Source organism: Tenebrio molitor, chromosome 4, assembly GCF_963966145.1.
Source record: "Tenebrio molitor chromosome 4, icTenMoli1.1, whole genome shotgun sequence".
Taxonomy (NCBI): Eukaryota; Metazoa; Arthropoda; class Insecta; order Coleoptera; family Tenebrionidae; genus Tenebrio; species Tenebrio molitor.
This window is the reverse complement of record NC_091049.1, coordinates 27,633,836-27,661,369: the sequence shown is the minus strand read 5'-3', so window position 1 is coordinate 27,661,369 and position 27,534 is coordinate 27,633,836. Positions and strand designations below refer to the sequence as shown.

The 27,534-nt window shown below is 35.1% G+C and overlaps 2 protein-coding genes and 1 long non-coding RNA gene across 6 annotated transcripts; 1 reads left to right on the top strand and 2 right to left on the bottom strand.

Annotated features, from left to right (window-relative positions):
• Nucleotides 1-1,995: 1,995 nt before the first annotated feature.
• Nucleotides 1,996-3,924, bottom strand: LOC138128358 (uncharacterized). The gene is made up of 5 exons (XM_069044563.1): nt 3,285-3,924; nt 2,805-3,194; nt 2,583-2,714; nt 2,423-2,530; nt 1,996-2,352 (listed from the first exon to the last, which is right to left on the bottom strand). The coding sequence occupies exons 1-5, from the start codon at nt 3,296-3,298 to the stop codon at nt 2,082-2,084; spliced, it is 915 nt and encodes a 304-aa protein (XP_068900664.1). The 5' UTR covers nt 3,299-3,924; the 3' UTR covers nt 1,996-2,081.
• Nucleotides 3,925-7,002: 3,078 nt separating this feature from the next.
• On the bottom strand, nt 7,003-17,429 carry LOC138128357 (serine palmitoyltransferase 1-like). Of its 4 annotated transcripts, XR_011158613.1 has the most exons (4): nt 10,177-10,473; nt 9,440-9,845; nt 8,033-9,383; nt 7,003-7,976 (listed from the first exon to the last, which is right to left on the bottom strand). XR_011158613.1 is itself a non-coding variant. In XM_069044562.1 (3 exons), the coding sequence occupies exons 2-3, from the start codon at nt 9,675-9,677 to the stop codon at nt 8,473-8,475; spliced, it is 1,149 nt and encodes a 382-aa protein (XP_068900663.1). In that variant the 5' UTR covers nt 9,678-9,684; nt 17,364-17,429; the 3' UTR covers nt 7,005-8,472. The 4 variants fall into 4 exon arrangements, 3 of the variants coding, with proteins under 3 accessions (XP_068900663.1, XP_068900661.1, XP_068900662.1); XM_069044562.1 differs by lacking the exon at nt 10,177-10,473 and adding an exon at nt 17,364-17,429 and having other exon boundaries at nt 7,005-9,383; nt 9,440-9,684; XM_069044560.1 differs by having other exon boundaries at nt 7,005-9,383.
• A 1,779-nt stretch (nt 17,430-19,208) lies between these two features.
• Nucleotides 19,209-21,828, top strand: LOC138127634 (uncharacterized). Its single transcript, XR_011158297.1, has 3 exons — nt 19,209-20,428; nt 20,475-20,630; nt 20,688-21,828. It is a non-coding gene; the product is annotated as an uncharacterized lncRNA (long non-coding RNA).
• The last annotated feature ends 5,706 nt before the right edge of the window (nt 21,829-27,534 follow it).

Sequence of the window (27,534 nt, the reverse complement as noted above, 5' to 3'; positions counted from 1 at the left end):
CTGTTTACTCTTTCTATGGTTACTATTAAAATATTTATTTATTTATTATAGTAAGCCCGGTTTACTCAACTTAATTTTGACTAAATTTCTGAATAAGACTTGTCGTACTTTTTTTTGTCCGCGACTGTACATACAAATAGACCAGAGAGAGAGACAAAACTAATGTAAGCAATGACGATGTTTTGCGGTCGGTTTGTAACGCCTACTTGAGACCGATATATGACTCATAGCCCATGAGAAAATCCAAGACCTCTACTAGAGCTTGTGCCAACTGTCATGATCGATGACCTTGACAAAAGCTGCGCGAAAGCGGAGCCCAATTTTGATAAGTGAAACGTAAAAACGTTGGTCGTTTAGTTCAAATTTTCAGGGTGGCGAGCAATTTGCATTTTACATTGTTCAAGGATTTGGATTAGAATGTCCGACATTATCTAAAGACTTGTCGGCTTCTCGCCAAATAAATATCAACATAAATTAGCTCACAAATCTGTAAAGCGTGACAAAATGGTACCGATGTTTTTAGTTCGAATAGTACAGACGCTTCGGTACGCATTTTGGTTTCTGCGTCATCGATCATGAGAGTTGGCAGGAGCTCTAACAATATTCTGTTCATTTCATTTGGCCCTCCCCGTATAATGTAATTTTATGTTTGGTTTATTAAATTTAAGTTCGAATCATTGGCAGAAAAAAATGTTTTAGTTTTTATGATGAAGACAAAGGAGAATAAAACGCTACATAGTACTTTTTAAAAAACTCTTAACTTCGTTTTTTTTTAATTTTTCTTTTATAATTTTATAAGCAATGTGTCTTCAAGTATTGTAAGGTTTGCCATTTTGTGGATATTTTTGAAGAGTTTGCTTCTTCACCTCTTCCCCTCGGATATTTGGAAAAAAATTGTGAGAAAAGAAAACTCGATTGATTCTCTCTAGAAATCGAAACACGTATTGCACAGAATCACGTTTGCTAGACTCACAAATGATGTAGTTGGGTACTCCTTCCGGAGACACATTTAAATTTATAATTAAAGTAGGCCACGACTTCTAAATGAGATTGGCAACAGTGTTGACACCTTGATTTGAATTGTCAAAGTGAAAATAATTACCTACCTATCGATTTTTAAATTTGGGGTATTTTGTCGCGGTTGGCAACAAATGTTATATTATTTGAAGATTCAAATTTCAATTGTCAATAACAAATTAAAAATGAGCGAAGACAAATTTGTAAAGTTCATTCATGTTGGATTTTCCTCGCCAAGGTCAAATTATTTATTTTTTTGGCAGTCTGATTTTTACTTCAATAATATTTTAGCTGTGTATGCCGCGGTTTCCTTGTTTCAAAGCATATTTCCTAGATGTTACTTCGCATTGGCGTAAATTTTATAAAATATGATATACAGGGTGTATTTTTAAAATGTGCCGAAATTTTACCTACGAGGTTGTGGTGTAAAAGACTAAAAGCAATTAAAAAAAAATTGTAACTCAAAAAATGTCATTTTATTTTTTGACTGAATTTTTTAAATATTTTTTCCGACTTCTACATCAAGCCAGTAGCTCGTGGTTATAATTTGTACACGCATCTCAAAAACACTCTGTATACTATTTTTTGCACGACCCAACGATTTCAATTGAAAAAAGCCGAAAATTTGTAAATTATTTTTAACTGAGGTTAAGTTTAAGTGTCATGTTGACAGTTAAAAATAATTTTTCACCTTTTGGTTTTTTTCGATTAAAATTTTTGGGCCGTGCAAAAAATAGTAACTGCACCTGGAGTAAAAAAATTAATATGAAATAAATATGATATCATAAAAGGTTGAATTGGCTATGTTTTTTTGCCCAAGGGTGAAAAAGAGCCACTCCATACAATCAGAGAGTAAAGTTGCTCATAATCCAAATGTATTTTGTGTTGCATAATGTTTTGTATTCACATTACCCAACACCTTCATAGTCCCTCTGGATGCTTTCACAACAATCTCAAGGAGGAAGTAATAAAACTGGCAAAAATAATTCTTTCATTGAAAAACAAACAAGTAACATAATAGAAATTAATTCATACAACTAAAACCATATATTTTTTTAAAGTTATCACGTTCGCTCTTTTTTGCATTTGGCAGTTGCTTCCATTAAATCGAGCTCGCGTTTTTTCAGCTGTAGAAACTGACCAAACTGCTCCCTGAAGCCACGAAACTCTTCCACCAACTGCCCCAACAGTTCTGAGGTGGTGGAAGTTTCCAAAATTTCCAATGGTGACGGCGGTGGCGACCGGGATTCACTTTTTACATGTATTGATTCTGGGCTCAGTGCTCTCTCCAGAGGGGGCTCAGGTGGAGAAATAGTACAGAATTGTTCCTCAAAACTATACAGAACATAAAATAATACAACCAATACAGACTAGATAAATCTGATTAATGTATATTTGTCCTTACCAGTTTTGTGGAAGGTTTTGCTTCGATGAAATTCCCTCACTATTTTCAGGCTCAATAAAGGAAAGGATTCTTTTCTCTAGATCAGTGAGAGGAGGCACTTTGTTTGCACTGGAAGAGGATTGTTCTTCAAAACTATACAGAACATACAATATGATCTTACCAGTTCTGTGGAAGGTTTTTCCTCGATGAAGTTCTCTCATTACTTTCAGTCTCAACAAAAGAAAGGATTCTTTTCTCTAGATCAGTGAGAGGAGGCACTTTATTTGCACTGGAAGAGGATTGCTCTTCAAAACTATACAGAACATACAATATGATTCAACAAAATAATGCAAACTCAATAAATCTGAGTAAATCATATTTATTTGTATATTTATGATCTTACCAGTTTTGTGGAAGGTTTTTCCTCGATGAAGTTCCCTCATTACTTTCAGTCTCAAGAAAGGAAAGAATTTTTTTCTCTAGAGCACTGAAAGGGGGCACTTTGTATGCACCTCCTGTTTTTTCCACCTCCTGCTTGTACACATTTGCTTTTGCTTTGACGCGGCTCTTTAGATCCTTGAATTTCTTCTTCAGATCCCCAACTGTTCTTAATGTGGGTGCCACCGCGTTGACACAACTGAGGACCTGCTCCCATCCCCTGTCTCGATGAAATTGAGTCAGGGAGGGCCCTCGAAGCGGCCCATACAAAACCTGCCTTCGTTTTTCCACTTCCGTAACCAAAACACTTGTTTCGGAGTGTGTAAAATTCTTGGCGCGGCGACCTTTTTTATAGCTAAAATAAACAAAGATAAGCACTAATTTAAGTTTTTTTTTTGCCGTCGATTAGAGTAAAAACTGTCGCAATAAATTATACAATACTTACGTTTGCTTTTCCATATTGATATCTTAACAATAATTTAACGTACAAAATGCAATGGAATGTAATACAAAGTAACGCTCTAGAATGACACGCCACGTGATAGACGCAAACGTTCGTAGCACGGTCGCAATCCTCTCGTAGTTGCGACGCCGTTGCGCCGGTAAAATTTAGCGACTTGAAATCGAGTCGCAAACCCCGGTCGCAGCGACATCGCAATATGGCGGTGTCAAGACTGCCAAGCATATATAGATATATGCTGTCAAGTTGCGCTGCGACGGCCACTTGATATCGTGCGTTCTTTTAAATTTCTCTGCAAAGTTGGCCTTGAAAACTCGATTCTGAACGCACTATACAGATAACGGATCACGGATCAGCTGTTTAAATCTTACGCTTTTACACGACCGGTGCGTTCTCAATCGACTCTCCAACGCCAACTTTGAGGATAAATTTAACAGAACGCACGATATCAGATGCACATCTAAAATTTGTAGGTTATGATTGACGCCCATAAATTTATTTAAATCGAGGTTATCAATGTAAATTGTTTTTCTAATTTGCTGTTTTAAAAAGGCTGTTGACGCATTCGTTGTGAATGCGTTTATAAACCATTAACAAACCAGAAATCTAGAATGTCAGTGTGAATTTGAGGTTATTGTTATATGGTTTCAGATGAGATACGGAAAATCATTCAAATTATACAATTATTTTTTGAAAAAGTGCAGTGGTTAAAATTCGGATTTTACTGCTATCTGCCATATTTCTGAATAATTGCAAGAGTGCAAGAGATTTCCGAATAATTCATCTTTAATTGCAATTGCACTTGTGAGAAATGGCAATTATGTATAGTCTACTTGATTCAAATTTAAAATTTTACTTTAAATGTCAACTTTGAAATAAAAGTGTCACCAACTGTCACAAAATTCCCTAAATTACAAAAATTTAGGTATTTTATTTGTAAAAAAACATGCATAGAAAAAATAATATCCAAAAACTCGTTTTATAAAACTTAAGAGCACTCATTTACTCGTCATTTACCTGTTTGCGACAGTCGTGCTGCAAATCTAACTCGTGTCTTAATATTACCAAAGTTTTATAAAATTTGTGTTTCAATATTGCATTCTACCCAGAAAATCAATCGGCAACGTTGTGTACTTAGATTTGATTGATCTAGCATCCTAGGAATATCATAATTGCCATTAGTACACTTTGTGTAATTTTGTTTTCACCAACTTAATGGTGGTTATTTGGTATTGGCATGACCTATACACCGTTCACGTTGGATTGAGCATTGCTAAATAGATTCGCATTATGTTGGTTGGTTACTTCCCTACATGTCACTATTTACAAGACAGCTACTAGACTACCAACAATGTTACCAGATGTCATAGCCACCCCTTATCCACATTCAGCGTGAATCGATTATAGCCAAAAAATAAAATTATTTGACCTTGAAATACCAAATCCATACTGAATTTACTACGCTAAATTTACATTATGTTGGTTCCCTGCATCCTGCATCTCACTATTTTAAGACATAATCACATAGCCAAAAAATAAAATTATTTGACCTTGAAATACCCAATCCATTATGAATTTATTTTATAGTATAATTCAGAATAAGTGGCATCGCGGTAGGCGTTGATTCTCTAAAGTGAGCTTTATGTTATGTCAAAAAATTTAGTAAACATGCGAAACCGTCATTACTTTATTCTGAGGTTATGCGTTACATAATTTTGACATGGTTTTCACCCACAGCAGAGATAACCCCCAGACAAATAATACACTTTTCATAAATGAAACAAGGAAATTCCAAATACTTATAACTAGTGTTGTGAGGTCCGGTAATTGACTTAGTCAATGACCCATTTGACTGGTCAATAATTGTCAATGACTTGACGTATTTGACCAGTCATTTTTAAAATTTAAATTTCCCGCTTATAATGTTGAAGATTATAGGATATGATGACTGTTTGACTGATGAGATGAGGGTATGTTGGGTTGTCTGATGTCATTTACATAGCTGCTGACAACGAAGAAATCGATTATGACAATAAATAAGTAAATTATGACAATGAAACATCTAAAACTTTAATAAAGATCATTGTGGAAAACGATTACCTAAGCTTTTTATCTAATAGGAAGAAGTGGTTTTTGTTTTTCAATCGTTTTTGTGTCTTCTTAACATGACACGATATATTTTTATTTTCATAAAATACTTATGCACTTACTTTTTTTAATTCTAAAGGAATGTTTAAGTATTTTAAAAGAAACTAAAAAACTGAAAATACACACACACAGTTGTGTTGAAAGTTTTAAAGCATTTTAAATTAACAAAAAGTTCAAATTCAAGCAAATATGTTAAAGAAAAATTAAAGTATAACTTCAAACAATTCAAACTTAACCTCACTTACACAATTTTAGAACAATAATTTATCGATCAATAAATCTTATAAAAAATTTAATTAAGAACCATTATTTGGTATTAAAATAATCCTTGACATTGAAAGAATCATTTTGTGATGTTTAACTAATTCCTACTTTTTCACCAATAATGACTGGTAATTGACCGCTCAAGGACCGGTCAACTTTGACCAAAAATAAATGACCGGTCATTTATCCATCACTACTTATAACAAGAAAATAAACACAAAACGATTCCAATGATAATATCAAGGCCAAATTAAAAGCGAAGGTTACCAACAGCATCGAAACTAGGGTATTATTAGCAAGGGCCTTGTTGCCAACGTAAATTTGAATTTCCAAAGCCTACCGCGATGCCACTTATTCTGAATTATAATATAGGTATAAACCCGTGCTTGCTAGAGGTACTTTCATATTTGGTGGCGGAAACAAAAGACTGATGAATGTCACAAAAATGTATTGTCAGTGTCAAATTTGTCATAAACGCCGTAAAAAGGAATGTCTAGGTAAATTTAAACTTTCGCTAAATTGATTGAAAAAATAAATTCTAAGGAAACCAATTTTTGTCAGTGGTTCAAAGGGAAAAGTTATTCTCGTATACTCGTAATCAAACGGATTACAAATTTTGTCTCTAATTCGACGATGAATAACTTTCTTATTGCTAATTTGCTGCATTTCTGTCGAAATCACGAACGTCTTTGAGAAATTTGGCACTGACAATACAAATTTGTGACATTTCTCAGTCTTTTGTTTCCGCCATCAAATATGAAAATATCTCTACAAAACGCTTCTTATAAGACTCGTATGATAATATCGGTCGTTCAAATGAAGTCCTGGGCTGGGAAGGCGTTAGAAGCCGTCAATTGTTTTGCTTTTTTAAAGTGTAAATTGGCAGTTGTAATTAGAGCATGTTGACATAACCTACAATTTATAAACAAAACATCTTTATGTTTTTTTCTCTCTTTGCAATGTTTTAGGTACATTAAAAATAGAATACTTATCTAACTAACGATTCCTAGTCTCGAAACAAATATCTAAGGGCACCCTTTGCTGAAAACAAACATGTTCAATTATGTGCCGATTAAACATATGTCATTCGTGTCAAACGGCGGGAAATTCAAACTTAAAACTGTTCCAATTGGTTTACTTTTTTCAACGCCTACTCAGTCCAGGATTTCATTTGAACGCATGATGTATTTTAGTATGGGGTGATCAAGAATTAATATACTAATTTTAATCAAGAAGGACTCTTTGAGTTGGCATGTTGGCAATACTATTAAGAAGATTTTTTTTATTTGACTATTTGCAACACTGCACCTGATACTGAGAAATCACTTAAATTTATAATTAGAGTAAGCTATGATTTTTAAATTAGTTTGGCAACATTGAGTGTTGATTGTGCAGATCCTGTGAGGTTATGTAAACAGGTTGACGTTTAGGGCAGAGATATGGAGATATCTCTGGTTTAGAGTTCTCTCTTATGTTCAGTCGTTTTAATCTGTAATTTAAAGGAAATGAAGCACTAGAGAATAATGCATTTTTATTAACAATTATAACAAATGTTCAAAGTGTTCTCCACCGGCTTGGATATAACTGTTAACTGCCCGTTTTATATTTTCAAACGCATTTTCCAACAACTGAACAGTTACAGCGTTGCTTGCATTAGCAATTGCACTTCTGCAGTTTTTCAAGATTGTGGGGATTATTTTTAAACATGGTGTTTTTGAAGTATGGAAAAATAAAAAAATCTAGAATAGTCAGATCCGGACTTCGAGGGGAAATTCCACGACTCGGTCATTGTAAAACTCGTAAATTCGTTCCTTGTCTTGTGAGCTGTAGCATTGACCTGTTGAAAATACCCATGCATCACGAAGATTTTGGTAAAAAGGTTCAAGTAAATTATTTCGATATGTCTGGACATTGACAGTCCCTTAAAAAAAAGGTCCAAATATGCGTCTTCTGGAGATTGCCAGCCAAACAACAATTTTCTCCGGATGAAAAGGCGATTGAACAAAGTCATGGGAAGTCTCTGCACTCTCTGCGGACCAAATACGCATGTTTTGTTTGTTTATATAGCCAGAAAGGTGAAACCATGCCTCGTCCGTAAAAAAATTTTAAATCCAAGGGGTTGTTGTTATTCAAATGATCTAAAAACCAGTGTCAATATTCCCCTTTGAATACGAAAATCTCATGGGAGCAGCTCTTGAACAGCCATATGTATGGATCTAAATTTTTTCAATATTTTCTGGCAAGTTTCTAGTTTCCTATGCAAACCTGCGGAGAGATTTTTTAGGAGACTATTCCATTATTGCTGCAACATCCTCCACAACCTCAGGTGCTTTTTTTTGGGGGCTCCACCACCAGCTTTTTGACCAACAGTTCCTACTTTACGAAACCTCACCACACATGTGTTAATTTGTTGAACCAATGTATTTCGAAAATCTCCAACGCAATCTTGTATGGTATACTTCCATTTACCATTTTGCTGCCATTCAGCGTTCTTAAAATGACTCTCCGTAAAAATTTAGGTTCTAAAGTAAACATTTTGAAGTGTCACTTTGACAATTCAAATCAAGCTGTCAACAGTCAATGTTGCCAATCTAATTTAAAAATCATAACCTAATTTTTATGTTGGAATCGGTGGACAATCTTCGCCGCACCTGCTGAGGGCGCCACAAGTAATTCCCTAATTCCTTTATCAAAATATGAAGTAAACAACACGGAAATAAAATACAAATAAACATAGTCCTTGATAAAACTGGAAAATAATTTAAGCGATTAATTCAGAGGCGCCCTTCAAGACTTCGTAAACCCTTTCCAGCCTCTCCTTCTCGTCGAGCAACCTCACATTCAAATTAATCACCAACCCTTCGTCGTTTTGTATAAAATGAACACCTTTCTCTTTGCAATACTGATGCACTTTGGTCTCGTCCATCTTTGGTTCGATGCGAATCAACTTGAAGGGAGCCTCGGGGTGACTCTCCACCTTAAACCTACATTCCTCTTCCAGGAACTGGTGGAAGGTTTTGGCCAACCCTGAGAATTTTTGAGGCGCATCCCCCAACAACTCGATCGATTTCAATACCACCTTGACCAGATAAGTGGGAAGCGACGCCGAGTACATGTACCCAGAACCGAACAACCGATGATGCTCGATTGCGTCGTGAGAACCCGCCGAGAAGCCGCCGATAGAGCCGATCGCTCCTTCGAGCGTCCCGAAGATCATGTCGACTCTCTTCGGGTCGATGTCGTAAAACTCGGTCAACCCCCGACCGGTTGCGCCGAACACCCCCAAAGTGTGGCTCTCCTCGAGGAAGACCCGAATTTTGAATTCTTCAGCGACCGCGATGAACTCGGGAAGGGGACAGAGCTTTCCGGTGCGCCAGGAAATTCCCTCGACGACCAGAAACTTTCTAGTTTTCTTTGTCTCTTTCTCGACTTTGGCTTTGAAGTCTTCGGGGTCGTTGTGGGCGAACTTCACGACTTTGCTGCGAGCATCGTCTAGACCCTGTTCGATTGGTAAATTTGCGCGTTCGTCGATAAAAACCACGTCGCTTTTTTTGCAGAATGCCGCGATGGAACTCGAGATCGCTACAAATCCGTAGCAGTAAACTAGGCAGTCTTCCTTATGGAGCAACTCGGCGAGGTTCTTTTCCAGTTCAAAGTGCACGTCAGTGGTGCCTAAATTGACAGTAGTACCTACTTAGTTAACGAAGGAAGAGATTTGTGGCACTTACCGTAAGAAGCTCGAGGTCCGCATGTCCCCACACCGTATTCTCTGATTGTATCTTCAGAAGTCTTTTTAATTTCGTTGTTGTTTAATACGTTCAGATAATTCACTTTGGCCAAGTCGATGTTGTCGTCATCTTCTGCCACCATGAGGATTTCTATTTCTTTCGTTGGGTCCACTGAGGTTATTAAAGGTTCTGGTTTGAAGTCGTTGAGGCGTTGTTGGAAAAGAGCTTCGTCAATCATGTTGAAGCTACAAAATTTTGTCACCTTGAAGACTCAAATTGTCAGCTTTGCCAAAAATTGTAGTTTTTATACAGGGTGATAAAAAACAAATCAGAGCAGGTGACGCCACTGGTAAGCAGATTTTTCGGTGAAATGTCAAAGAAACGTCAACGATGTGCTGTTGTTAACCTAGAAAACAACTTTTCGATTTCGGCAAAGCTTACAGACGTTTACTGTAATTGTAAGTAACAATTATCCCAGAATAAATGGTAAAATGGGTTTCATCATTAACGAGAAAGCATTTTTATTAAAATGTTACTTTGGAAACGGGGTGAATAGGCAACAAATAAAACGACTGTGCATAGTAACTATATAATTAATAATTATATGAATAATTTTGCGTACGAGTTAAATAATAAATACGTAGTTAGTAAGTTATGTAAGTAGTTTTTTGATTACTCTTAATGTGACCGATGCAACAATTGTAGCGACAAATAAATACAAATAAGTATATACTTACGTAAATTTTCACCAAGTTACTGAATATAGTTTAATTTCAGAATAGGGTGTCGGTCGACTGATGTTCATGCATTCATTAAAGTTTTGTTATCACCCATTTTTGTTATTTAAATTCAAAAGTATTTACGTAGTCCATTTATTTAAATAATAATTAATAATTTAAGTAACGAATAGCGAATGTTAGGAAATGTGGTTCCAAGTCTCACGTGGATCTTTTTTGTCGAGTCATTTTGATATTGGCAACAAATGTGTTGAAATTACAGAAATGGCAATTTCTCATAGGTATCAAAAGATTTAATGAGTAAGGACATTCGACATTATACCGATCGAAGACGACAACCAACAACAATTGTCTTCGATCGGTATAATGTCTTTAACGTTCGTGAACGTTAGAGGTTTTTTGCGCGATTGAATATTTATTAATTACAAAGCGTTCGTAGAATAGGCCATGCGATCCACATCATGTTGCCATAACGTCGATTTTTGTATTATGTTTCTATAGCAATCTGCAGTTACCGCCATTGGAGTTTTTGTGAAAATATTGACGCCAGTCGTGTTAAAAAAGAAGCGGTACAGGTGCAGGTACAGATATGTTTACTATTTAGGGAAGTGGAAAAATACTTTTTGTGGAACCGTACATTTCGCGTACCTAAAACAGGCCGCGAAATACAATTTCGCGGCCGTTGGTCTTATCGACGGCCGTTAAAGTAAACTAGAATATCCGATGATGTGCAACATGTTTTGTATAATCTGACAATCTTACTTATCATAACAGAACTTAACATTTACCTTCAAACAATATTTCTATAGCGACATGCCGACATGTAAGCCGATTTTATATTTACATATTGACAGTAAAGTAAATCTTACTTGTTCATTTTATAATTACAAATTTTCGGTTGCATAAAAAATGCTGTCTACACCTTGGCCGCGAAATTCTTTAACTTCCTCGAGATTGTCTTGCCTCGACCGCAAGCGGCCCCGGCGACAATTTTTCTCTCGGTACGTTAAAGAACGATTTTGCGGCCTTGATATATAAATAACTATGGTATGATCAAAAAGTTTTTGGATCAGGGTTGCCGTGGAATTAACAAGCTATCTGTAAAATTATTTATGTCAATTATTTTTGACATTTACTTGACAACTTTCAAGTTAGCAGGTTATAATTCAAAATGTTTCAAAGAGAACATATTTTTTATTATTGAATCATGCTACAGGAATGGAAATCGTGGTGAAAATTGTAAATGGGTTTATTCGCTTCGTTTATTTTTAAATGAGTTCCTTAAGAGATTAGCGCTACTTTGAAGTACACATAAAAACTACGGACAGTAGAAGTAAATAATTCTATAGATGGTTTTTACACTTAATGGCTATCGCAATCCGAGGACTTTTTAATCATACGATATTACTGTCGAGTTTAATACAAGTAAACACAATGTACTGTCTTCGAAACAGACATGATAAACAAGCAAACAGAATTCACTCGTGCAAAAAATAAATTACGAATTAAATGAAATTGATTCAGATCTTGAAGATGACGAAAAATTTATTCTCACTGTCGCGTTTGAACTTTGTCGTGGTTTTTCGTTCCTTTGAATCGGATTTTGAAAATTCGCTACTCTTGTTTGCAAATTAATTCTTGGGCACAGACGTACGATCGACTGTTCAGAAAAGTCAATAGGTAGAGTATTCTTAGCCTAATTCTTTTTTACATTATAGAGAAGGATTATTAGGTGTATTGATCGACCAAATTAAGGAACAATTACGAATAATTTTACTACCCCGAAGTAAGCGTAGAATCAACTTCGACAGTTAGTTGTGGTCGTTTTAGTGGTCACTTTTTCTCTGAAATTTAATTATGAATCCGGGTCGAATGAACTGTAAGTTTATCAAAAATGACTAAATAAATTCTAGTGGAATATTTTCAGACGACTGCCTAAAACTAGTCCGTGTGATAGGCAGCGACATTTATCAGTTAAAATTTGTTAAACAGTTGCTGAAGTTAACGCTAATCGCCTACTTAATACTCTTACTCCTTCAGCTTTATTACTTCTTTCAAACACCTAACGTGGAAGACCTAATTAAATACGGACCACTTTTCTTGCAAATGTGTTCCGTAATTTGCACCAACCAGTGTCTCACTTGTATGCAAGAAATGATTTCAGGCCGTCTTTACATTCGCTATTCTCTTGGTCAAAAACCGTATGGTCGATGATGCTATGAGCACCATAGAGCTCTGGGACATCAGTTCGGCCGGAAACGACGTCAAACTGAGAATTCTGAGAGAGTCGAGGCAGATTAACGCGTTCGTCGTGGTCAATACAACTCTGCTCATGCTGTGGAGCACCTCTTACATTTTATCATGTAATAAAGACCCCCAAGTAATTTTTATTCAAATTATATTCGACAAGTTGTGTCCCTGGGAGGCCAATTATATTTGTGTTTTCATTTTCAAAACGACGATGTATTTGGAGGGGCTTGCGATGGTGGCACATACATACCAAGTTATTTATGTCACTCAACAAGTGAAATTTCAAATGTATCTCTGTAACGCATTCATCGAAGGGCTCAACATTCATTTTCAAGAGCTTGAAGATCCCATCCGTAATAACATTTATCAAAAGGAGATCGAGTCGAAACTGAAGATGATAATAGACAGACACTGCATATTTCTTCGGTAAGGTTTTTTTATTTCTCAAATTTTTCTTATTTCATTAGTTTATCAAAAACAAGTTATCAAAATTTCATTTTGATTAAAACATACTATGAGAATCAGTTATGTATAGACCGAAACAATTATTATCAACTACGAGAATAGTGTTTATAAATTTAAGTTCTTTACAGATGGAAAAATAACACTTTGATGCTGATGAGTAATCTGATAATACCATTCACTATTTGTGCTATCATCGTTGGAATAAGTATTGTGCTTTTATTCTTGCAAGTAAGTTGTTTGCTTCTGTCTTTTTATTTATTTGATATATTATTTGATTAAATTATTATCGATTAATTCCCACATACATCAAACGTACGTGTTCCTCCAATGAAAAATGTTTATGGCGATAAAAACATCCTACTACTCCTGTCACTGTGAAGAAATTTAATTTAATCGTTTTCTCTTGCAACTTTGTAAATTGTAGGAGGTGCTCTCCTGGCGTGATTATTTGCTAGCTGTCATTGCTCTCTTTACCATCCCAGGTCTAATCACGGCCGGACAACGTTTCCAGGACGAGGTAAAAGTAAATCACACAATTCCTTTTTATGAAGATCTTTTTACAGTCAGAAAACATGTTCTTCAAATTTACGGCAACCGAATGGTATACTTGGAACATCAGAAACAGAAAGAATCTAGTTCTGATTTTGATGAACACTGCCCAACCCCTACGGTTGAAATTTTCCGAGAGTTTCGTCATAAACTTTGACCTCCTGGTGTTCGTGAGTAAACTTTCAGAACTTTTTCTCGTCGGTTTTTCATTTTGTTTCGCTTTACAGATATGCAAGGCTCTCTACTCCGTACTGTCGATTCTTGTCAAAGTGAAATACAATTAGATCTGACTGTATTCAAATTTGATCTTCTAAAATAAAGTTGACTCAAGTTGCAAAGAACCACTTGTCATTTGCAACAGCATTTTTTCAATATTTTTGAACCAAATAAAGTCACAGCGGGACCAGAAAATCATAGTTTGGAATGAATATTTTCCATATAAGTGCCATAAAAGTGCTGTTGCAAATGACAAGTGGTAGTTTGCAACTTGAGTCAACTATAGATAAACTCTGTCCACTCATAGATTGCTTGATATATGCTTGACATAAATGTTACTAAAAGTGTTCACTCTACGCTACAACAAATAGATCCGGCGCGAAATTTAAAAAAAAATGGAAAGAGTAGGTTTACACGTGATGTTTTATTATTATTCTGCATGTTTGCACTTAGGAAAGGCGAAAGGAAACTTCAGTATTGTAACGGTCCGAATAGGTTCGATAAATTAAGAATTTTAATTTTAAAATAATTTCAATGAAATATTGTAAATACCCTTCATTTGCGACGGAAATGCTGGTCAGTTGTAAATTTTATTGAAGCCGTGTCCTCAAGTGAAATCTGCCAACCTTTCTTTGAAAATGCAGGTACGCGTCCTGTCAGAACACAACACAAAGATAACAGTTTTTATGGGAAAAGAAACATTGGAAAATTTACTCGTTCGACAATTTGGGGAGTCCAGTTAAAATCAGGGGATAATTGAATTAATGAATTTGATATTAGCAGGTTTCAAATTGAGAGGACAACAAAATTAATGTTCATTAGGTTAATTTACTTTTTATAGCATTCTCAAATTTGTGGCATATTTGTAATTAAAGGGCGAGAATTGCAAAATAGAAACAGAGCGCTTTATCGTAGAAAATAACTAGAATCGTTTGCACTTTTAGTTAAAAAAGTAACAAAGCAAAGTAGAAAGGGAGTCGGTAGAAAACACGGTGAGTGAGAGAGAGAGAATGAAATTTACGAAGTAATTATCAATTAGAACGGTTTTGGGGAACCAAACCAATGTAGAACAATTTTTAGAAGTAGCAGATCAACGGAATTTAGTTGCATGACATGACACTTACGTACCAGCGTTTCAAGCCCAATTTATGTTTCAAAATAAGGTTAATTCGTTTCATTTTAATTATGTTTGATTCATTTGAATTCTGTTTGTTTCATTTTAATTCTGGTTGTTTCATTTTAATTCTGTTCGTTTCATTTTGATTATGTTCGTTTCATATGTTAATTCTGTTTGTTTCATTTTACTTCTGTTTGTTTGTTTCATTTAAATTCTGTTTAATTCTTGGTGCTGATTATTATTATTATTGTATAGAGTCAGTAATTCAGTGTTCCTGTTAATTCTGTTTGTCCCATTTTTTAGATTGTGTTTGTTTCTTGATGTTGAGGTTTATTATTGTATAGAGTCAGTATGTTAGTGTTCTTTTTCAGAGTTCTAATTCAACAATAAATTATGTACATTCGGTCTGGTCCTAACAAAAGCCTAAATTTAAACATTTAAGATTATGATGGAAAACGGAAACTGTAATTTCAAAAGTTCTAGAGATATCGAAAGGGTGTCGCAATCGGGGTAAAGTAGAACCGAGCGGATTGGTCACTTTGGTCAAGTGGGGGTTGCAAAAACAGCGCTAGGTTTTGTAATTTTCACAAAAATAAAAGTTAACAGGGGGTTGAAAAATTAGCATGTAAAACCCTCTGGCCAGTTATAAAAAAACGCACTGTATACGTTATTCACGTTGAATTAAACATTTCAAGGTCAAATAATTTTGTAAATAGTGACATGCAGGTAAATACCGTTCACGTTGGATTGAGCATTGCTAAATTCGCATTATGTTGGTTAGCTGCATGTCACTATTTACAAAACATAATTACAGAGCCAAAAAATAAATATTTTTTATTGCCAACATTTTCTTATTAAGTGGAATAAATTCCAGAAAATATAAATTTTCGGGTCCTAAATACAGCTCAAAAACTGTCTAATTTTCGTATCAAGGCAATAAACGCTTGATAAACTGGAAAATAATTTAAGAATTAATTCAGACGCGCCCTTCAATATTAGAAAGAATATTACTTTGGAATCTGGGTGAAGAGGCAACAAATAAAACGACTGTGGACAGTAACTATATAATTAATAATTACTTATATGTATAATTTTGTGTACGAGTTAAAGTACGTAGTTAGTAAGTTAAGTAAGTAGTTTTTTGATTACTCTTAATGTAACCGATGCGACAATTGTAGCGACAAATAAATACAAACATGTACATACTGAAACGTTTCGACTATCTTGATTTTTCCTCGATGAAACTTTCCTCCCTCATTTGGTGTATTGTTGGTTGTCGCATTCCCTCGGATTTAATTTTTGTGGAAAAATACGAAACAAAAATAATGAGAAAACAAATATTTATGGATCTTACGGTTGTGTTTTATTTTTTATTTTGTTTAATTGGGCTCTAACGAGAGACCGTACCTTCGGAAAGTTTTTCAAAGATAGAATTAAAACGATTGAGCACACTTCACTTAAATTTTATTTAACAAATAATCGAGTGTGATGGCGTTTGGTCCCAACAAATGATAGAAAGAAATAAATGACTTTAATAACAGCAGTTGGTGGAAATTTGACCCAATGAGCTTTGACTCGCGGCCCACGAATTGCGATCTGACTCATGAATAAATGACTGAGCTGGGCAAATATAGGAGTTTATGGCGCGAACAGCATTATAAGAGTTTGAGATGCGAACTATGTGATCCGATGTAGATTTAAATTACCCCACAATTTAATTGATCCCGACGCGGTGCCCTGGAAACCTTCAGTCAAAGCCTGGTCTACTCCGATGATTGAAAATAAAAGGGAAAAAGGTTCTAACAGACTTATAGGGTACCCCTCTTCAGGTGTCAGCTGGCCTAGTTTGGTCACTGTCCTGTTTACGGGTGACATGGCGGTTTGTGCCCTTATGCCGGACCACAGCTAATTGAGTGCGACGGACACTGGCGGTAGCTTCCCCGACGGTGAAGGCCCCCAAGTAATGAATAAATAATGAAGCTATTTTATAATAAGTTGTAATAGATCGCCTTGGCAAGAACACGTTTCCCCAATCGGTAAATGCAAGACGATCACATACTTCGCGATAAAGAATTTAATTCAAGATTCTAAAGAGTCACGTGGTCGTCAAATGCTCAAAGAAAATAATATAATCTTTACTTTAGAAGGATAAGGAACTAAATGCTGTTTGAGTAATTAAATCGCGATTACAAATAATGTACTATGGCGGCCAAAAAATTTTAGCCGTCACTTTCTTGACATTCAAGTAAAGTGTATATAAACCTTTAGGAATCGTAACCCCACTTTCGATTCTTGTCATTTTGACAATCAATTTAAACTGTTTGAAGCTCAGATATTCCAAAAATCCGACATGAATGAATAAAATTACAGCAATCGTACATAGATAATCTAAGGTAAACGTTATGTGTAGTAGAAATGACAAAATAATTTTGAGTTTTGAAATTTACCACCCAAAAAATAACGTTCATAATCAAGCCGGTAATCATGATGACAATAAAGTACGGATTACAATTTTTTTTTTTGAGTTGACAGACAATGACGGCCAAAATTTTTTGGCCGGCATAGTACAAGAAGTAGAAAAATAATTTACCTTGTAAATGTTAAGCACGCGGTCACAAAATGGCTGCTGGAAGTACTGAACGTAGCTCCGGCTACTTTGGAGATCAAACCCCGACTAAATTAAAATCGAAGACAACAACAATTGATCCCGCAAAAAACCTCAAAGGGTCACGAACGTTAAGGACATTATACCGATCGAAGACAACAACAATTGGCTTCGATCGGTATAATGTTCTTAACGTTCGTGACCCTTTGAAGTTTTTTGCGCGATTGAATATTTATTACAAATCGTTCGTAGAATAGGCAATGCGATATATGTTACCCTTCCACATCATGTTGCCATAATGTCGATTTTTGTATTACGTTTCTATAGCAATCTGCAAACAGTTACCGCCATTGGAGTTTTTGCGAAAATATTGACGCCAGTCGTGTTAAAAAAGAAGCAGTACAGGTGTAGGTACAGATGTGTTTACCATTTAGGGAAGTGGAAAAATACTTTTTGTGGAACCGTACGCGAAACGAGCATTTCGCGTACCTAAAACAGGCCGCGAAATTGGATTTCGCGGCCGTTGCTCTTATCGACGGCCGTTAAAGTAAACTAGAATATCCGATGATTTGCAACATGTTTTGTATAATCTTACAATCTTGCTTATCATAACAGAACTTAACATTTACCTTCAAACAATATTTCTATAGAGACATGCCGACATGTAAACCGACTTTATATTTATTGACAGTGAAGTAAATCTTACTTGTTCATTTTATAATTACAAATTTTCGGTTGCACAAAAAATGTTGTGTACATCTTGGCCGCAGAATCCTTTAACAGCCTCGAGATTGTCTTGCCTCGGCCGCAAGCGGCCTCGGCGACAATTTTTCTCTCGGTACGTTAAAGAACGATTTTGCGGCCTTGATATACAAATAATTATCGTATGATCAAAATGTCTTTGGATCAGGGTTGCCGTGGTCCGTGGAATTAACAAGCTATCTATGAAATTATTTGTTTCAATTATTTTTGACATTTACTTGACAACTTTCAAGTTAGCAGGTTATAATTCAAAATGTTTCAAAGAGAACATATTTTTTTTATTATTGAATCTTGCTACAGGAATTGAAATCGTGGTGAAAATTGTAAATGGGTTTATTCGCTTCGTTTATGTTTAAATGAGTTCCTTTAAAGATTAGCGCTATTTTGAAGTACACATAAAAACTACGGGCAGTAGAAGTAAATAATTCTATAGATGGTTTTTACACTTAATGGCTATCGCGATCCAAAGACTTTTTGATCATACGATATTACTGTCGAGTTTAACACAAGTAAACACAATGTACTGTCTTCGAAACAGACGTGGTAAACAAGCAAACAGAATTCACTCGCGCAAAAAATAAATTACGAATTAACTGAAATTGATTCAGATCTTGAAGGTGACGAAAAATTTATTCTCACTGTCGCCTTTAAAGTTGTCGTCTTTTGTGGTTTTTCGTTCCTTTGAATTGGATTTTGAAAATTCGCTACTCTTGTTTGTAAACTAATTCTTGGGCACAGACGTACGATCGACGTACGTTCAGAAAAGTCAATAGGTAGAGTGTTCTTAGCCTAATTCTTTTTTACATTATAGAGAAGAATTATTAGGATTATTAGGTGTATTGATCCACCAAATTAAGAAACAATTACGATTACTAGCCCCGAAGTAAGCGTAGAATCAACTTCGACAGTTAGTTGTGGTCGTTTTAGTGGTCACTCTTTCTCTGAAATTAAATTATGAATCCAGGTCGAATGAACTGTAAGTTTATCAAAAACGAATAAATAAATTCTAGTGGAATATTTTCAGACGACTGCCTAAAACTAGTCCGTGTGATAGGCAAGAACATTTATCAAATCAAATTTGTTAAACAGTTGCTGAAGTTAACGCTCATCGCCTACTTAACACTGTTACTCCTCCAGCTTTATTACTTCTTTCAAACACCTAACGTGGAAGACCTAATTAAATACGGACCACTCTTCTTGCAAATGTGTTCCGTAATTTGCACCGACCAGTGTCTCACTTGTATGCGAGAAATGATTTCAGGCCGTTTTTATATTCGCCTTTCTCTTGGTCAAAAATCATCTGGTCGATGATATTATGAGCGCTATAGAGCTCTGGGACATCAGTTCGGCCGGAAACGACGTCAAACTGAGAATTCTGAGAGAGTCGAGGCAGATTAACGCGTTCGTCGTGGTCAACACGACTCTGATCGTGCTGTGGAGCACCTCTTACATTTTATCATGTGATAAAGACCCCCAAGTAATTTTTATTCAAATTATATTCGACAAGATGTGTCCCCGGGAGGCCAATATTTGCGTTTTCATTTTCAAAACGACGATGTATTTGGAGGGGCTTGCGATGGTGGCATCTACATACCAAGTTATGTATATCACTCAACAAGTGAAATTTCAAATGTATTTCTGTAACGCATTCATCGAAGGGCTCAACATTCATTTTCAAGAGCTTGAGGATCCCATCCGTAATAACATTTATCAAAAGGAGATCGAGTCGAAACTAAAGATGATAATAGACAGACACTGCGTATTTCTTCGGTAAGGTTTTTTATTTCTCCAATTTTTCTTATTTCATTAGTTTATCAAAAACAAGTTATCAAAATTTTATTTTTATTGGAACATACTATGAGAATCAGTCAGAGCGAAACCATTATTATCAACTACGAGAATAGTGTTTATAAATTTAAGTTCTTTACAGATGGAAAAATAATACTTTGATGCTGATGAGTAATCTGATAATACCATTCACTATTTGTGCTATTATCGTTGGAATAAGTATTGTGCTTTTATTCTTGCAAGTAAGTTGTTTGCTTCTGTCTTCTTATTTATTTGATCTATTATTTGATTAAATTATTATCAATTAATTCCCACATACATCAAACGTACGTGTTCCTCCAATGAAAAATGTTTATCGCGATTAAAACATCCTACTACTCCTGTCTTTGCAACTTTGTAAATTGTAGGAGGTGCTCTGCTGGCGTTATTATTTGCTAGCTGTCATTGCGCTCTTTACCATCCCAGGTCTAATCACGGCCGGACAACGTTTCCAGGACGAGGTAAAAGTAAATCACACAATTACTTTTTATGAAGATTTTTTTACAGTCAGAAAACATGTTCTTAAAATTTACGACAACCGAATGGTATACTTGGAACATCAGAAACAGAAAGAAACTAGTTCTGGTTTTGATGAACACTGCCCAACCCCTACAGTTGAAATTTTCCGAGAATTTCGTCATAAACTTTGACCTCCTGGTGTTCGTGAGTAATATTTCAGAACTTTTTCTCGTCAGTTTTTCATTTTGTTTCGCTTTACAGATATGCAAGGCTCTCTACTCCGTACTGTCGATTCTTGTCAAAGTTAAATAGAATTAGATCTGACTGTATTCAAATTTGATCTTCGAAAATAAAGTTGACTCAAGTTGCAAAGAACCACTTGTCATTTGCAACAGCATTTTTTCAATATTTTTGAACCAAATAAAGGCACAACTGGACCAGAAAATCATAGTTTGGACTGAATATTTTCCATATGAGTACAGTTTTGAAGTAATTTCAAATAACTAATGCCATAAAAGTGCTGTTGCAAATGACAAATGGTTCTTTGCAACTTGAGTCAACTATAGATAAACTCTGTCCACTCATAGGTTGCTTGATATCAAGGAGTATAGAAGTAATGAGGAGGGGACATACGCAAGCTTATGGGCGCGGTAAATTGAAGCGGTGAAGGACAAGGAAACGGGCGCAATTTTATGCAACCCGAGAGGTACGCCCCACTTAACACTACTTGAGATGTTGGTAATTAACAATAAAACTGCAGGAAAATACAACACTATATATTTTTTTTGCATCACAAATGTATTCGGAGTATGAGAAACTAGAAAACCACACTAAATATCACAACGCAAGTGATTTTATTTACTTTTTTGAGGCGTACTAATAGCAGACATGCGCATTAAGGCGGCTTCACTCGGCCGGCCGTATGTCCCCGCCCTATTACTTCTATATTCCTTGCTTGATATATGCTTGACATAAATGTTACTAAACGAGTTCACTCTACGCTACACTCTACACTCTACGCGAAATTAAAAAAAAAATGGAAAGAGCATAGCAGGTTTTCACGTGATGTTTTATTATTATTCGGCATGTTTGCACTTAGGAAAGACGAAAGAAAACTTCAGTATAGTAGGAGTAATATATTAGTGTTAATTAATACAGGGTATTTCACGAGTGATAATGTGCCCAACGTAATTAAAAAATGCAACGCACAATATACATTTCGAATTTCCGAAAAAAGCTGGCTAATGAAATTAAAATATCCAACTTTTTTCGGAAATGGCTAAACACAAACAACAGATTAATAGATATTTAATGCATGAACAAAAATTACCTCTGTATCATTTTCGATGTTTGTAATGTCACTTAAAGTGTTCATTATGCTAAGTAGATTCTTGAAGCACACACTCACTTCACAAATTCAAAAAAATCAACAAAAATCGCAACGGAACAGATCAAAAGAGCAACATGATCAAAACTAATAACTTTTTTCTACTTCTTTCTCTAAAGTGTCACATCTTGCACTGACAAATAGTGTATAAAACGTCACTTTAAAACCGATTGTTCATTAGTTACAACTTGATGTCCCTTCGGGCGTTTTCGGCATATTAAACACGCTCGAAGTTTCTTTAAACGCGGCTTCAATTTTTTGGACATATTTAGCCCTAGATCAAGTTGGTATTTTGACGTTTAACAATTTCGCATCCGGCATAAAAGAAAACGTCATTGCAGTGAAATAATTCGTTCTATTTTTCAAATATGGACCTGAAGCCACCAACAATTTGCTGCCTGAGAAATATATTATACTCCTACTTGGTTCATTCATTTTGTATGTTTAAATTAACGTTTAATAAAAAAGTTGCTTGATTCATTTCTTTATTTGGTTGTAGAAAAAGTATAGTACCTATTCAACTCATTTATAAACTTCTCTAGACACTTGTTTATTAAACACTCGCTCTGCTACGCTTCGCTCGTGCCTAACATAAAACTCGTGTCTAAAGTGCCGTTTATAAGTCTTGTTGCATAATATACTATTAAAACCAGAGGAACGCAAAACAAAGCTCTAAAGATGGAAAATAGCAAATCTAAATGCTTAAATCAGTTGACAGCACTGACAATTTCAAATTTGAAATGTCAAATAATTAATTTTTCGCCTGGGTTTTATAACAACCAATGAAAATCAGTGGCGCGATTGTTTCAAGATACTACCAATACAATCTATGATACTTTGTTAATATTTTAATGTTATGGTTTGGGGATTTTGTTATCTAAGTTTATTTAAAAAAGTCATTCTATCAGTGGACGTAGTCTCTTGTTACCTGTATCGTACTTTATTTCTCACAATTTTCTTCTCTGTAGAAGCAGCATTTTTTGGATAAAGTCTGAGGTTCCGTCATTTTTTGTTCAAAACATTTCTCCTCACGGTTAATTTGAATCTACACTATTCGCCAAAAAAAAGCAGAGCAGCCAGAAGGAATGATCGCACGAACTTGAAATTCTTCAAACGAAGGAATGAATGATTAAATTAAAGATTGGGCCGACGTGACTCTACAATCATTCGAGAATGGAGGGCTTGGTCCAACGAAGGCTCAGAAAGACGTAGGAAAGACAGTGGTCGGCCAAGAATTACGAATGAACGTCAAGAAAGGCGTCTTCGGCGACTGGCTTGAGTTAACCCGTTTGAGACAACTCGTTCGGTGGAGGTTACTTGGAGGCTTGTTTTGGAAAAACAGGTGTCTATGCGAACAATTTATTGCGGAATCCGTTCACATGGCTTAGCTCATAACGACCAATTGATCGAGTGGTGTACGCTGAGGGAGCATTGGATCGATGAATGGCACCAAATCATCTTTAGTGATGAATCTCGGTTTTGCCTATGGCAATTTGATGGACGGTTGCGTGTCAGAAGACCTAGAGGACAAAGGCTAAATTTGCAATTCGCACTTCGACGCCATTCTGGCTTAACACCCGGTGTTATGGTTTGGGGTGCAATACAGTTTCGAAGCAGGTCACCTTTAGTCTTCATTCAAGGAAGTCTTGAATGCAGCCCGGTACATCAACGAAGTTTTGGAACCAGTTTTGTTGCCATATCTTCAAAGGCATCGCAACAGTGTTTTTCAGCAAGACAACGCTAAGCCACACATTGCAAGAGTAACACAAAGTATTACATTTAAAACAATTTCAAGAATAGTTTGTTGTAACAATGGAAGGGAGACAATGTGAGCATTAGTTTCGATAAGTTGTAGATTTTTAATCAATCAATATCGATTTGGAATTACTCAATTTTCGATTATGTCAACTGTCCACGTTAACAAGGGTCATTATCAAATAATATGTTGATTAATCCAATTGAAAAACAATTGTCCGTATAAATCCAGAAGGTACTGAATAGGCAATTAGCCTACAGAAAGAGGAAGAAGTTTCCGTAATAACTTTTTTTTTTGGAACGTTTGTTCAATTCTTTTCCGACATTATGTTAAAGAGTAGGTACTTTAAACGATGAATCAACACCAAAGACTTTTCGATTTTAACTTTATCATAGACGAATTCAACTCAACAACACTGATTTCTTAAAACTTATTCTTTAAGGCTAGGGCCACACTACAGACTAAATAATTGGCCGATAATTTAGTCCGATTGTGTGGCTTCCGCGCACACCAGGCAAACTAAACTGTTTGGTTGGCTGTTGGTGGCGTTGGTGCGCAGACAGTCGACTATTAATCGGCCGACTGCTTATGCACAGTTGATAAAATCAACGCGATTTTAATTAAATATGACATCTGACATAGGATAAAGATATCCTTTAGTTCAATATATTGAATACCTTTTATAATCATAAATTAAAAATCAAAATTTTTGCACTGTGCCAGGACTCACTGCTGATTTACTACATAAAGCTGGTCTTTTTTCAATTTCTTCAATTCTAATAACGAGTCATTAATTAAGGAATAAGGGTAATGTGAAGGCGGAGAAGACAGCAATAAAAAAGGGATTGCAAAAGTGGTTTAAAAGAACGTGTCGGTGCAATAAAGGAGAGAGTAAAAAAACAACAAAAAATTAAACTTTACGAGGGGTCCTAATAGAATCTGAAAGTTCATTCGAATTCATGGTCTTTTTTCACTTTTGGTAATGAACAAAAATAACGAATAATTATTAACTGTTATTGTCATAGTTCATAGTAGCGCGTTCCGACTGCGTTTTTACCTTTGTATTAACGCATAAAAATATGTGTAAAGGAATCTAGTTTAATTCTGAATTATAGATATTTAAATAATAAAGCACGTCTCATTTTTTGCTGGAATATTTCCTACTTTTGTTGGTATCTTAATAAATCTTACGCGATATTAATTAAATACATATGAGATTTGACATAGGTTTAAAATATCCTTTGGTTCAATATATTTTATTACTTTCATAATCATAAATTAAAAATCGAAATTTTTGCACTGCAGAGAGCCACTGAGCGCCTAATATGTGTGGATCACCGACTGGATAGTCGGTGAATGTGCGCACTCGTATTGTACACCATACTCTATCAATAGTTGGCCAACTTTCTTGTTGAATGGGAATTCCAACTCTTTTTCGATCAATCTGTCGGCCGACTACAATCGCTTTAGTGTGCGCACTCACATAAGTCCTCATACTTATTAAGAACCAACTAAATTGTCGGCCGATGAAAAGTCTGTAGTGTGGCCCTAGCCTAAATGGTACAGGTTCAGCAGTCTCACCTCCTTTTTTAAAACAAAATTGCAGAAACCATCAGCCAAAAAAAGCTGCAACTTTTTCAAGAAATGAAGTTTTTCTACAATTGATGTAGAAAGTAGGTCTTTGCGCTTGCATTTGACAACGCAAAGTTGACGTTTTCCGAGGACTGTCACTTTTTTTTTTGTTAAAATCAGATGTCCAGTGATTATTGTAACTAGTGACAACGAATAAACAGAAAGAATTGTTTTGTCAGTTTGTGTCGGTGTTCTTTGTGTTTTTACAAAAAACATTGCTCAAAAGCCTGTAGAAGGAAGGGAAACTGTTGAGGAAGCGTTTTCGTGTACACCTTCCGAAATTGTAAGTGCAGCAAAAGAACCAGAATGCACACTTCCAGAGCATGGATTACTTTTCAAATACCGTAATTAGTGCTTTTAATGTCAATATTGTGATTTTAAGAAGGTATTACATTTATTTGGTCCAAATAAAATAATATGTAGTAGTGATAGTTGCGATTGTAGAAAAAATCTTGTGTGTTGCGAGCGCAAATGTACATTGTCGATTGTCGAAAACAATCTCTCAATCGACAATGTATCACTTTGCGCTCTTAATACACAAATAGCTATTTTACTGGAAGCGGCGGACCAAGAGTGGATCCTTCAAAAAGTTGTACTGATGATGGGCATATTCGGTGGCTATCGTTGTGATGAATTATGTAAAGTGATGAATTGTTATAGTTACTAGCACTATCCCACCTCCACCCGGCGGCACGGCAATTTTGCCGGAGTACATACACTATTACGGATATTACTATCAAGTAATAGTGCAGTGCTTATCAACATAATTACCGGCGTCTCGCCTCCGCATTTTGACTTTGTTGTGTATTATGTTCTGTGTCAATGTTAAGGAACTTCCTCACGATGTGACATGAGTACAATAATATACCTTTTTGAATTTCAACTACCAATGTGTTATCTAAATCCAGAATTTTTAAATTTTTAAAAAGAGATTGCGGTACTATTCCCGTTGCTGAAATTACAAGTGGTAAAATCGAAATTTTTTCTAAACACCAAAGATTTCTCATAGCAACGGACAGCTCTAAATATTTATTAATTTTTGTGTTATATGTCTGTGTTATATTATGTGAATTTGGAACAGCTATATCTAAAAGATATGCTTGCTTTTGTTGTTTATTTAAAATTATAATGTCTGGTCTGTTATGCTTAATACGAATGTCAGTTAAAATTGTTCTATCAAAATATAACTTGTAACTGTCATTTTCCAAACAACTTTCTGGTGTATAACTATAATGTGGTTGTGTATTCTTTAATAAATTGAATTTAACAGCTAAATTCATGTGTATTATTTTAGCGAATATATCGTGTCGTTTTTTATATTCGCTTTGAGCCAGAACGGTGCAAGAAGAAATAATGTGTTCAATTGTTTCCCCTTCAGTTCCGCAAATCCTACATTTATCAATTATCGATTGTAAACCGCATATGTGTTTTTTATAATTTCTTGTATTTATAACACGACCTTGTATAGCAAATATAAAACCCTCCGTCTCAGGGTGAATATTTGATTTCTTAAGCCATGCATGAGATGCCTGAATATTAACTTCTGGTTGTTCCAGTTCTTTAAAGTATCTCCCATGTAAAGACTTCTGTTTTATATTTGCTATTGTGTCAGGTATATTTGGCTTAACAATGTCTGAAATTATATTATCACTTAAATTTAAAGGTGTGTAGCCTTTATCGGCTGAAACCAAAGCATTGAAAAAGGTGTTATCACGAGCTCTATTGAGGAAATAATTTTTTATTGAAGCAATTTGATTTTTTAGCAGTATTTCTAGATTTGAAAAACCCCTACCACCGTTTTCGCGTGGTAAATTAAATCTTTCAATAGCAGATTTAGGATGGTGTTTACTAAATTTGGTAAAAAGAACTCTAGTTTTAATGTTTATGTTCTGTAAATTAGTTTTGGACCATTTTATAACACCGAAAGAATAGGTCAGTAATGGAACAGCATATGTATTAACTGCTTTAATTAAATTATTACCGTTTAATTTTGATTTTAAACTAGATTTAATTCTTAAATAAAATTGCTTTTCTAAATTTTCTTTTATAATTGAGTGTTGAATATGATTTGATTGATTAATACCTAAATATTTATAAAATTCTCCTTTATTTAAATTTTTAATGATTTCTCCTTCTTGAGTTATATATTCTAAATGTTCGTAATGACCGCGACATATTGATTGCATTTTACACTTATCAATACCAAAACTCATCCCAATATCATTTGAGAAATTTTCAGTTATTGTTAGTAAAGATAAAATGTGATTCTTTTTTGATGCATAAAGTTTTATGTCATCCATATAAAGAAGGTGATTTAATTTGGATAGTGTGGT